Raw genomic sequence first — 13,018 nt, 5'->3', positions numbered from 1 at the left:
ATTACTCATATGTGAACATCAGTAGATTTAAAAAATAATGTACTTTTAATGCAATTTCACAAGAAACAAGGTGAGTACTTAAACTGAGTATTCCCTTTATCAGTATTGTTTTTCATAAAATAAAAATAAGTTTTGCTGTTTTTATTGCAAGACATAAATAAAACCGAAATGCTTTACAGCGCCGTTCATTATTAAATATTACAGTACATTACCAATATACTGCATATGTAATGCAGTGATTATATAACCTCACTTTACAGTGCAAATAAATATCTAAAATGAATTGCTTTTTCTACAACCATTATTAAGTAATCAAACATTCGTTGTTCGAGAAAAAAATCTTAAAGTGCCTTTCTGTTATATATAAATGATTGTGCACGTGCTGCGCAGAAGTATAACTCCAACATGGGAAGCTAAGCAGACGGTCTTGGAGGGAAAAAAAAAAACGTATTTGCAAACCCATTTGGTGGCAAAGTTGTCATTCAGGGTCTTCTGATTGTGTGCAGATTTTGCCGAAACTAGGAAGTCTCTGTGTCGGTTGAGATCATTTGTGGAGTTGACCCAACGAAAAAATGGAAACAGTTTAATAAAGTAAAGCGACAAGTTCGCAATCATCTTCACTGTTGCTGTACAGAAATAAACTGACGTTACGTTCTAATTGTCCATTAGTGATGAATTGAAAACAAAGCAAGAGCCACATTAAAAAATGCAAAACAGAAAGGTCTGTGGATAATTTTAAAAACGGTAAAGAAGGAAAAGCTGCTGCCTCTGCATTACACAGTCCTCACACCCAGTCAGGTGGAACGTTCCTTGGTCCTTTGGGTTTGGAGAAACGGCTTCCAAATCCTAGAAGACAAAAAACATTTTAAAGCGTTAAGTTTAGTTAGGGACAATTGGCGAGTTCATGTTTTTCAGGTGAACATGTATCCATCCATTTTCCAAACCTGATTTTACCTTGAATAGTGTCATGCGTCTGCTGGAGCCTGTCCCAGCAGTCAGAGCAGGAACAATCCCTGGACAGGGCTAACACCCACTATAGGGCCAATTTAGTATTGCTAAGCCACCAAACCCGCATGTCTTCCTTTTAAAAAACATTCTTTGAAATACACTTAGTAAGGGTTCGGGGCACCTCCTTACAGACAGAGCTGAGTGACGGGGATCAGGGTGAATTAATGGTGCATGGAGAAAAGGGGAGGGGTAGTGGGAAGTGATAGTTGCTGGAGCGAAAGGAAGAAAGCATCAGGTTGAGAAGGGAGCAAACAGTTAAGAGCAGGCTAGGGGTAGATCGGACAAAGGCAAATAATTATTTTGTTATAGCCGATGCGCACCGTAGCATACAGCGGTGTAAGAATAGGAGCGGAAAACGGTGAGAAAGGAATTCAGAAGTCAAGAAGAAGGAAATACTTCTTGAAAGACACAGTTGTGCATATGTGTTTTGTTAGAGACGACAGATGAGTCCAAAGATCTAACCCTAGAAAAAGCTTTGTACAACTGACCGTGGTTGAAGACTGGTTGTTGTAGATTAATGCAAATGTTTGCAAACGTTTGTCCTTGGGACTTGTTGATAGTCATGGAGAAGTCGAGTCTGAGTGGGAATTGTGTGCCTTTAAATTTAAAAAGGAGATTGGTGTCAGAAGGAAGGAGAGAGATTCTGGGAATGAAGAATTTTGGATAACTATCAGTTTTCACTCAATAATCTCTTATATATTTCTCTTCTGGTTCATACTTCTTTCTCTTCAACTGTCCCACAGTTGACAGTTCATATCAGAGCACAAACCAAGCATGAAGTCAAAGGAATTGTCTGTAGACCTCCAAGACAGGATTGTCTCAAGGCACAAATCTGGGGAAGGTTACAGAAAAATATCTGCTGCTTTGAAGGTCCCAATGAGCATAGTGGCCTCCATCATCCGTAAGTGGAAGAAGTTCGAAACCACCAGGACTCTTCCTAGAGCTGGCCAGCCATCTAAACTGAGCGATCGGGGGAGAAGGGCCTTAGTCAGGGAGGTGACCAAGAACCCAATGGTCACTCTGTCAGAGCTCCAGATGTCCTCTGTGGAGAGAGGAGAACCTTCCAGAAGGACAACCATCTCTGCAGCAATCCACCAATCAGGCCTGTATGGTAGAGTGGCCAGACGGAAGCCACTCCTTAGTAAAAGGCACATGGCAGCCCGCCTGGAGTTTGCCAAAAGGCACCTGAAGGACTCTTGGACCATGAGAAACAAAATTCTCTGGTCTGATGAGACAAAGATTGAACTCTTTGGTGTGAATGCCAGGCGTCACGTTTGGAGGAAACCAGGCACCGCTCATCACCAGGAGCCTCATGCATAAACGGTGCGTACGCAAATCACGATGTATAAAACCTACACTTGGCGTAAAGCCACACAGTTTTCCACGGTACCTCATACCATGTCGTACGCAAGTTCTCCGCTCGGTTTTGCAGACTGGTGGCACCCAGCGTCAAAGCAGTGCTACTGTTCCTGTGTGGTTTATCTTTATTTCTTAGAGCCACATTCCTGCCGTGGCTTTATAAATACACTGAAACTAACTGCATATTGTTTATTAGTGTAATGCATCTGATTGTAATTAACTTGTAACAATATATTTGTCCAGGGAATAGCCATAGTATTCTAAACACCATAACTGCTTTAGCGTTGTTACTCGCACTGCACCTTCTTTTCTTCTTTCAGCTGCTCCCTTTAAGGGTTGCCACAGCGGATCATCTTTTTCCATTTTACTCTCACTGCACCACTCGGAGTATTTATGTCACTGTATCTGAGTGGGGAATCACAGCAGCAGCTGATCGTAAAGAGAAATATCGGTACGCAGCATCAAGCCCACCCTGCCTCAGCCACGGCAAAACGTTTCAAATCCTTTCCTGTACTGACCTCGCGGTTCAGAAACAGTCAATCAGTCCATCAAGTGTTCCTTGTAAAACTGTTTGTACTTATAAGTATAATTACCCCACTGTAAACTTGCACTACAGTTATAATATTGCACAACCTGCGCCACTTTATAAAGTGCATATTTACATATGATGATGATATCATTTTTAAGATGAAATGCAGCAAAATATGTTGATTATATTATATAGATAGAACTTTAACTTCATTTAAATAATATGTATTGTTAATAATTAAACATGAGGACACGGTTCTGCAGCGCTAGCTAGTTCACGGATTGATCCTACCTTGTGCTGTATTCTTTCTGGGGCTGACACGACACTGGAAGGATAGATGGATAGAATAATTAAACTTGTACTACAAAGATATTTCAATGTTCCTTAAAAGTTTTCAAGAATCGTCGTTGTAAGCTTACAGATGGCTTAACGTCTATTACAGAGCTAATTGTGTGGCGATTGGGTATGTGGAGAAAGAAAAGTAAGCACAGGAATTGGAGATTAGTACATTTGAAAGAAACAGTACTGCTACAATAATTTCATCGAAGGTCGCACAATCACGCACCGTATTCCCCTGTTTAATAACATGCTTTAACTCCTATCATCATGAAAAAGATATCGCGTATTCATCTCAGTATTTTAATTATTCAGAGAGCTGTAATATCATGAATGTAATGGTTTCTGTGTCCTATCGGAGAAAGAGACAGCGGAAGCACATAATGATTCACACACATAGAGAACATGAAAGATCAAATACAAAACAAAGCATTTAATGTGCTACTTTAATTACGATGTGATTTGAGAAACTGATTAATTAAACGATTTTAAGATGAAATTTATGATGTTCTACTTTAATGACAAAATAAACTACGTAATTAAAGTGGAAATTTCGAGATTGAAGTTGACATTTCGTGCTTTTTTCCTACTGTGTGCCTTTTTTTTTTCTCTGTACCCTAATAAGCTTTCATATGACACTCAGACAGTGGGCTATGACTCGCCTTTTCACGGCGACTTTGATATGTGACAACTTCTTTTTTGTTTTGGGCACTGTGCGACTATGTCAGGCGATCAACTTCCTTTTTGTTGTTTATACCACTGTTTAAACCAACAAATAGTACGTTTTTCCTTGCCTCCTCTTGGTATTCGCTGAAATTCTTCCATTTTCCCTCTTGCTTTTTCCATTGTCTTTTCACAGAAGGCTGAGCTTAAGGGCGATTTATATTGATTTGCATATTCATAGAGGCGTAATTCTGGAAGGAGTTGGGGGCAGGGCAGATGGCGCATGCACAAGCATTACTTTTCATGCTGACTGGGATTTATGGAGCGGAAGAACGTGGAAGTTGGAGTACGCACAGGTTCCTGCATCTAGATTTTTCTGTGCATAAGCACATTTCAGCTTTTGTGCTTACGTCATGTTATAGTGCAAATTCTACGCACGGCATTATGCATGAGGCCCCAGGCCAATACCATCCCTACAGTGAAGCATGGTGATGGCAGCATCATGCTGTGGGGATGTTTTTCAGCGGCAGGGACTGGGAAACTAGTCAGGATAAAGGGAAAGATGACTGCAGCAATGTACAGAGACATCCTGGATGAAAACCTGCTCCAGAGCGCTCTTGACCTCAGACTGGGGCGACGGTTCATTTTTCAGTAGGACAACAACCCTAAGCACACAGCCAAGATATCAAAGGAGTGTCTTCAGGACAACTCTGTGAATGTCCTTGAGTGGCACAGACTTGAACATCTCTGGAGAGATCTTAAAATGGCTGTGCACTGACGCTTCCCATCCAACCTGATGGAGCTTGAGAGGTGCTGCAAAGAGGAATGGGCGAAACTGGCCAAGGATAGGTGTGCCAAGCTTGTGGCATCATATTCAAAAAGAATTTTCAGGCTGTAATTGCTGCCAAAGGTGCATTGACAAAGTATTGAGCAAATGCTGTGAATACTTATGTACATGTGATTTCTCAGTTTTTTTATTTTTAATAAATTTGCAAAAACCTCAAGTAAACTTTTTTCACATTGTCATTATAGGGTGTTTTGTGTGTGTGGAATTCTGAGAAAAAAAAAATCATTTAATCCATTTTGGAATAAGGCTGTAACATAACAAAATGTAGAAAAAGTGATGCACTGTGAATACTTTCCGGATGCACTGTATATATGAGACATATATATTTCTCTTCTGGTTCGTCCTGCTTCCTCTTCAAACCTGGTCCCCCCCACATGCAGCCCACATGGCATTTCTCGATTCCTATTCCTCCTCTTCCAAACCCTTCCCCACGCTGCCTGCAGCCTCCCATACACCTCCACACCACTTTTCTCGATTCCTGTTTCTCCTTTGGACTACTGCGTTCCCCGCTTCTCTCTCATGACCCTATTGGTGTCACGTCACCGCCCTATATCTAGCCTGACCACGTGACCTTTCACTTCAGCCTCCCATCTGTCCGTCAGCTTCAAAGGTAGAGCCGGGCAATGTTCCAAGGCTTTATACCCTTTCTTCATGTGCAGGCCCCCACGTAGGTGAATAATACATTTACACACAAGGCAAAGAGAGGATACAATTTCATGCTGAGTTTGATACAGAAATCGTGCACGTTGCCCATTTCGCAGTTGTCCTTAACTTGCCTTCTCTTAAAATGCTTGCCTAGCAGTTCTTATATGGTGAACTCCTCTGTGCTAAATATGGCTTTGTGTTAGCTTTACATGTGAATAGAAAGAAAAATACTGTAGATTTATGAAATATTTTTTGTACAGAGCACAGTGACATATTAAACTTATTACACCCAGACAATGGGTGGAGGTAGGGCACCATTTATATTGCAGCATATCTAATAAAAAGCCAGTTGGTATTTGAAAGACTCCCACAAACAAACGGCTCTTGAGTGTGTTTTATTCAACGGGATGTCACAATATTTTATGTTCCTAATTAAAGATGTCAAATTTTCTTTTTTTTTTTAATCCAAATTATTTATGCATTCAAATAGTTCATTCATCCATCCTTTTTTTAATACCTGCTTATCCTGAGCAGAATCACTGGGAGGATGGAGCCTTTCCCAGCAAGCACAAGACAGGAACATCCCCTGGGACAAGGTGCCAGTCCATCACCGAGTGATAAGTAAATGCTAGTTAAACCAGCAGTTGGAATGCCTCTGAGAGAGACTGATTTTGAATCCTTTGTATTTAATGAATGGATTCCTAGTGCATTGTCTCAGTGAAAAGATCCTGTATTCTCTTCATTAACTTTCAGAATTATAGTCAGAATGCCCACGTGTACTAACTGTTGTATGCAAGACAAATCCATATTGAAGAGACCTGGAAGCCTCAAACTCTCTAAAATGAATAGAATATTGGAATTTATCTAAATGAAGTTATCCATAGATCTAACAATTTGCTTTTAAGCGGATTTGTGAAATAAAAGAAAGTGTAAATGAACTGGAAGCCTGCTGAAACTTGCACCATAATTATTATTTTGCTGTATGAAATGTTCATTGTGCCAAACTGATTCTGTTAGGTGGAATCAATTACAATTCTGTAACTGTGTTCAATGTGTAATTCTCTTTATGCAGATGGTGGTATAACCCTAATAGTTAATATCTGCCTCAGTTACAGAAGATCTTTAGTTCACTCAGTTAGGTCTTTTGTGAGTCCGCTGAAACTACTGCATTTTTTAATAAAGTGTCATAATAACAATAACATACATCCTGTCATGTATTACTACATTATATTGAATTCTTTAACGTTAATTAGTGTCAAGTAAAACTGTAAGCCGAGGTTTCAATTTATGGCTTAGAAAATTACACATTGATACTCTTGGAGTGGTTTCTGTATTGGCTAAACAGACAATGAAGTGTTCTGCTTTTCAAAAACAAAAATTAGCATTTGTTACATCGGTGACCCAATTATAATATAAGTATTATTACAAAGACTTACTGATGTTAATTTTGGGTGTGTGAAAATATAGAGAAATGCTCAATAGAATGGTAGGATTTATCAAAATCTCATGTTTAATTTCTTCTGGTTTATTATCTATCCATCCATCCATTATCCAACCCGCTATATCCGAACACAGGGTCACGAGGGTCTGCTGGAGCCAATCCCAGCCAACACAGGGAGCAAAGCAAGAACAAATGCCTGGGCAGGGCACCAACCCACCGCAGGGCACACACCCACACACCAAGCACACAATATCTATCTACTGTATTATTTGAGATTGCAGCTTATAGCTGCTCTTAAGCTAAGCTTTGCCACATGCATGCTTATATGAGACACCTTAAGTGCTTTGGTGATGGTCATTCTCCACCGCTCCAGGGGATGGCACTGTGTGATAACCTTATTTCTTTTTCTCCCTGTGCAGACCGGGAGATTGATAGCTCTCCCCCACCAACATCACTTTTGGTGTCTGTCCACCTGGACCCACCTCTTCCCGTTTAGTTACCATATGACCAGAAGAACCGCCATCTTGGGTATTTGATATAGGACTTGTGTCTGAAGAAGTCAGTTTCTGTGTATTCCCACACATTTATTTTTGATTATTTAATAATTATACAGGGTTCCCTAAAGTTGGCCCCAGCACTCTTGAATATCTCTGTTTTAGTCTAACAGTTAATATGATATATGGTAATTTTCTTAGCTGTTTGCCAAGGAATTCATAGCGACTGCCTACACTGAGCACATAGGCATCTCTTTAATTTGTAAAATTTTAAAAGGTATAAAGTGTGTGGGATGGCGGTTCAGTAGGTAGGACTGCCAGTTCACAAATCCAACATTCTTTGTTCAAATCCCTAACCCACTTATTGTCCATATAAAATTTACATGTTCACCCCAAGTTTGCATGGGTTTCAACCCGGTTTACGAAATTGGCACTGTGTGAGTGGGCTCTACAATGGACTACTGTCCTATCCAGAGCTGTCACCAGCCTTGCAGCCAGTGTCCACTCTATGAGACTGAACTGGATTAAGCAGATTTGAAAATATGAGATATTAATGTGCTGGGTAGATAAACTAAAAATATCACATAAAGCTAGCATTTACAAAAAAAAACTGCCCTCCAAACAATTTAATACAAAGAAACCTATAAAGATCATAAGGCCGTATAACTAAAAGAAGCCGCAAGGTAGGAGCCCAGCAATTAGAAATCCATTTACTTGTTAAGCCAACGTTGGTTGACATACATTGACAAATATATATTTTTTATTTTTACTTTTTAAACACTATTTTTCCATATATTTATGAATATGGTTTTGTTTAAATTTCTATATGCATTAAAAATAGTCTGTCACATGTAGATTCATTGCTCTACAGTTGTATTTTTAAACTGTAGAGAGACAAAAACATAAAATCCTCAAATGAAACACCTTCTTTTGGCACTTATTTATGTGTTTTTCTTGGCAAAAATGTAACTCTTGCTAATTACATGTTCTCATATATATCATATACAGGTTGGACTGGTCTCGCAACACAGAGGAGCTAAATAAGAAATAGCAGAGCAAGTTCTTTTTACTTGGGACACTGCACTCCTTTAATGTGGGTAGTGACGTCCTTCATATCGTCGAGTTCAATTTTGTACGCTGTGGTGTGCTTTGCTGGCAACATCACTTCAAGAGAGGACCACTTGATTCAACAGGCTACTTACAGGCCACACTCTGGACCCCCCTGGAGTTTATAGTGAAGGAGAGAATGAAAACAAAACTGAGTGCCATTATGGACAATGCTGCACATCCTCTCTCTGACACACCAACACAGAGTACTTTCAGCCAACAAATTATACAGCAGAGGTTCTCAAGATGCTGATCTATTTAATGTGCTTCTGTGAAAGCCAACTTTTTCCCAAGGGACAAATACAGTTCTCTCTGTCTAAAGCTCCAGAGTTCATTTTCTTTGTATGTGTGGTTTTCTTGCATTATCCATTGCCTCTCAACCAGCACAGTTTACTTCAGCATTATGCTATTGTGGATGTAGTTTTCTCTTTCCATTATTGTATACAATTCATCATGTTGAGCCTGTGAAGAAAAGTGCAGTTCTTAATAAAAAATCTGATGTGGTCAGTACATGTATGTAGGCAGTCAAGGGAGAGAATATTACAGGAGCTTAAGGGGTCAGAAGGTATAAAATAACTGTAGCAGTTCTATAATTGTATCAGCTTAAATTTTCTTTTAGTTTTACCATTTAAGTCAGGGGTTCTCAACGTCGGTCCTGGGGACCCCCTGTCGCTGCAGTTTTTGTTCCAACCAGCTTCTGTTTTTAATTGAACTCCTGGGCCAGTTAAGTGAACTGATATTTCCCAAGTTCTGTGTTTAAGGAACAATATATTAATTAGAAAACTATCCATCCATCCATTTTCCAACCCGCTGAATCCGAACACAGGGTCACGGGGGTCTGCAGGAGCCAATCCCAGCCAACATAGGGCACAAGGCAGGAACCAATCCTGGGCAGGGTGCCAACCCACCGCAGGACACACACAAACACACCCACACACCAAGCACACACCAGGGCCAATTTAGAATCGCCAATCCACCTAACCTGCATGTCTTTGGACTGTGGGAGGAAACCGGAGCGCCCGGAGGAAACCCACGCAGACACGGAGAGAACATGCAAACTCCACACAGGGAGGACCCGGGAAGTGAACCCAGGTCTAATTAGAAAACTAAGTTTGCTAAAAACATATATATATATATTAAAATGTACCAAGCAGTTATATAGGAATAATGTATTTTTTTTCTTTTTAACAGTATTTTCATCTTGATTTTCATTCTACTTTTCTAGGTGTTCTAATTGTTTAATTAATCCATTATTTACTAATTAGTGGGTCTGACGCTAAAGTAGCTGCAGCCTTTGATTATTCAGAGTTGTTTGCCAGCGTGTCTGCTCTGCTCGTCCTTAATTGGCATTATTAAGATACAGTGAAGGGGGAAAAAGTGCACAGAGAAAGGGTAAAGTATAATGAAATCAACTAAAGAGAGTTAAGCATTTAAATCTATAGCAAAAGCAGAAATATTTATAAATGTCTTATAAATGTAAAAATCATGCTGCTGTGTTTTTCTGAATGTCAGATAAAAGAAAAATAATACCAGCTAATTAAATGAGATCAGTGCTATCAGGTGTTGTCACTGATTAGGAATCTGGTTGGAACAAAAACCTGCAGCCACAGGGGGTCCCCAGGACCGACGTTGAGAGCCCCTGATTTAAGTGAAATAATTTAATTTAAACATATATAATATATGTTGAGCCATTTTATAATCCAAAGTAAAATTGTAATAATGAGGCCAGTGCAATGCAAGCCCTGTTGGATGCTGGATGTTTTAGAGGATGGATAGGAGAAGGCCAGTCTTCTATAAGGGCTACATCTGCAGGGGGTGCCAGCTGATCCAGCATCTCAAGATTTGGGTCACTGAAATGGAAGATGAGTTGGCTGGCCTGCATTGTTGTAGAGAATTTGCAGACCTGGCCCATGTGTCCTTTAGAGAGAGAGTGTGCACCCCTAAGGTGGCGTGAGAGGAGATTCCAGACCAGAGAAGTAGAGATTGGTGGGTCATGGTCAAAAGGCACAAAGTAAAGATGTGCACACTGTCCAGGGGGATCAACCCCAGAATTGGATATATCAGTGTTTTAAGGTCCTTGCAGATCTGGATGGTGTCTCTGAAGATTCTGAGGTAGTAGGCAGGTATGGGGAGTCTCAACGGGTCACCTCAAAAACACTTCTCAGAAAGAGAGAGGTAGTGATAGTTGAGGACTCAGTCATTAGGGGAATTGAAGCACAGGTTTGCTCCAGAGACACACCTGGATGGGTGGATAGGCTCTTGGCCAGAGATGGAGGTGCATTCAGTTGTCATTTTCCATGTTGGAACAAATGACATACATAGCAATAGTCTGCCATTTCTTCAATCCAAATTTAAATAATTAGGTGCCAGGCTGAGGAGCAGAACTGACAAGGTAGTTTTCTCTGAAGTTCTGCCTGTGCCACATGCCAGTCCAGGTAAGACTGAGGAGATTGGAAGGGTTAACGCTTTGCTGAAATCTTGGTGTTGGGTAGAAGGGAAAAAGTTTATAGGTCTGCTATATATATTATATGTGTTGGGGAGACGTATGAATAGGTTAGTCGAGGATTGTTTAAACTAAGATATGGGGAGGCAGGGAGTTTAGGACAGGACAGGTTTAGAACTGTACATGGAGGAACAAGCAATAGTGTCAAAATAAACATGCATAGCATTGTAAATTCTAACCCAATATTTAAATGTAAAAGTAACACATTAAAAATAGCTTGCCTTAATGCTAGAAGCATCAAAAATAAAACCAGTGAGTTTGAATTGTATGTGGCACAGCATAATTATGATATGAAACCAATAACAGAAAACTGGCTAAGTAACAAAAGATGTGGATACACATTTTAGGAAGAATAGACAGGACAGAAAAGGAGGCAGGGTTGCTGTTTATGTCAAACAGAATTTAAATGCATGTCCTCTTCAGTTGGACGGTGAGCCCCATCTTTAGGACGACACATGGCTTAGTCTGGAAAGCATTAGGGAAAGACATCTTATTTTAGGAGTGTGCCCCATGCAGACAGTATTTTCAATGCACATTTTTTAGTAATATTAAAAAGGCAAGTTTACAGTGGGATGATATAGTCATGGGAGACTTTAACTACCCAAATATTAACTGGGATAACCTTGCAAATAGTGGAGCCCAAAAGCAGGAGATTTCAGAAGCAATCAGTGACTATTTTTTAACACAGTATGTTAAAGCACCAACACAGGACAAAGCCAGTCTGGATTTAGTACTTTGTAATAATCAGGATAGAATTGAGGGTGTAAAGGTGATCGAACCACTAGGGTCAAGTTACCATAATATAATACAGTTTGAAGTGTTTTGGCAGAGTGTGGAGGCAAAGACAAACTGTTAAGTTTAAATTTGGTGCGGCAAATTTTGAGCAGATGCAGCAATATCTAAAGAGGATAGACTGGGATAAGCTTTAAAATGTGGAAATAGTTGAGGAACACTGGAATTGGTTTAAAAATGTTTGCATGTAATGCAGGACAGGTACATACCTAAATTTGGAATTTGTAGGAAATTGAAAAAAAAAACTCTGCATTGGGTTAATGTGAATCATACGGCATATGACAACATTAGGGCAATATTAGATATTAGAGATGCTAAAGGCAGTTAGAGAGGAATATAGCAGATAAGGTGAAAGATGACCCAAAGAGAGACTTTCAGCATTGTAGTAGTAAAAGAACAGTCAAGGAGGAGGTGAAGTGCATCTGGAATAGTAAAGTAGAATTCAAAAATACAGACGATGAAATAGCGGACACTCATAATTCGCATTTTTCTGAGGTCTCTACATATAACAAAGTAGATAACCTCCCAGCAGTAGATGGAACTCCTAAGCAGGTTCTGAGTGATTTGGAAAATGTAGAGGGAGACGTGGTGCTGAGATTAAATAGGCTGAAATCAAACAAATCACCTGGACCAGTTAATACTGTACAGTATTTACCCTTGAGTTCTTAATATGGTTCTCAATGTCATATATAAACCTTGACAAATATTTTTAGGAAGTCACTCCACATTATCTATTTATATAAAAAGGGTGATTAAACAGATCCAACCCATCATAGTCCAGCAAGCTTAATGCACTGTACATAACAGGAAAATTAATGGAAGGAATTATTAAGGATAAGATTGAGCAACACCTGGCAAGAAGTTTTACTGAACAGTCCACATGGGTTCAGGAGAGGGAGGTTGTGTTTTATCAACATGCTGAAATTCAATGAGGAAGCAACTAAAGGATACGATCAAAGTGGAGCTTATCATTTATCTGGACTTTCAGAAAGCATTTAATAAGGTGCAACATAAGAGGTTGGACATCAAACTAAAAGAAGTGGGAATTCAGGGTGATGTTTTTAGATGGGTGCAGAATTGGCTCAGACACAGGAAGCAGAGGGTGATGGTCCGAGGAACCTCATCAGAACTGGCCGATGTTAAGAGTGGTGTCCAGCAGGGGTCAATGCTAGGGGCGCTGCTATTTCTTAATATAAATAAATGATTTGGATAGGATTAGAAGTAACAAGCTGGTTAAGTTTGCAGATGATACCATAATAGGTGGATGGTCAGATAATCTGTAATCCTCTGAACA

General features: G+C 39.8%; 1 protein-coding gene across 4 annotated transcripts in view; it reads right to left on the bottom strand.

Moving 5' to 3' along the window:
- Window positions 1–435: 435 nt before the first annotated feature.
- Window positions 436–13,018, bottom strand: part of LOC120526236 (tyrosine-protein phosphatase non-receptor type 22-like) — a 203,716-nt gene continuing 191,133 nt past the window's right edge. For 3 of the 4 annotated variants that reach the window (XM_039749296.1, XM_039749299.1, XM_039749298.1), the window contains one exon: window positions 436–846. In XM_039749296.1, the coding sequence (XP_039605230.1) occupies window positions 785–846 (62 nt within the window). In that variant the 3' untranslated portion in view covers window positions 436–784. Of the gene's footprint in view, window positions 847–8,726; window positions 8,892–13,018 lie in introns of those variants that run through there. The other variant, XM_039749297.1, reaches the window with a different exon arrangement.

The sequence above is a fragment of the Polypterus senegalus genome, chromosome 3, assembly GCF_016835505.1.
Source record: "Polypterus senegalus isolate Bchr_013 chromosome 3, ASM1683550v1, whole genome shotgun sequence".
In the NCBI taxonomy this organism is placed as follows: domain Eukaryota; kingdom Metazoa; phylum Chordata; class Cladistia; order Polypteriformes; family Polypteridae; genus Polypterus; species Polypterus senegalus.
The sequence above is the reverse complement of the archived record's forward strand: the minus strand, read 5'-3'. Positions and strand labels throughout refer to the sequence as shown.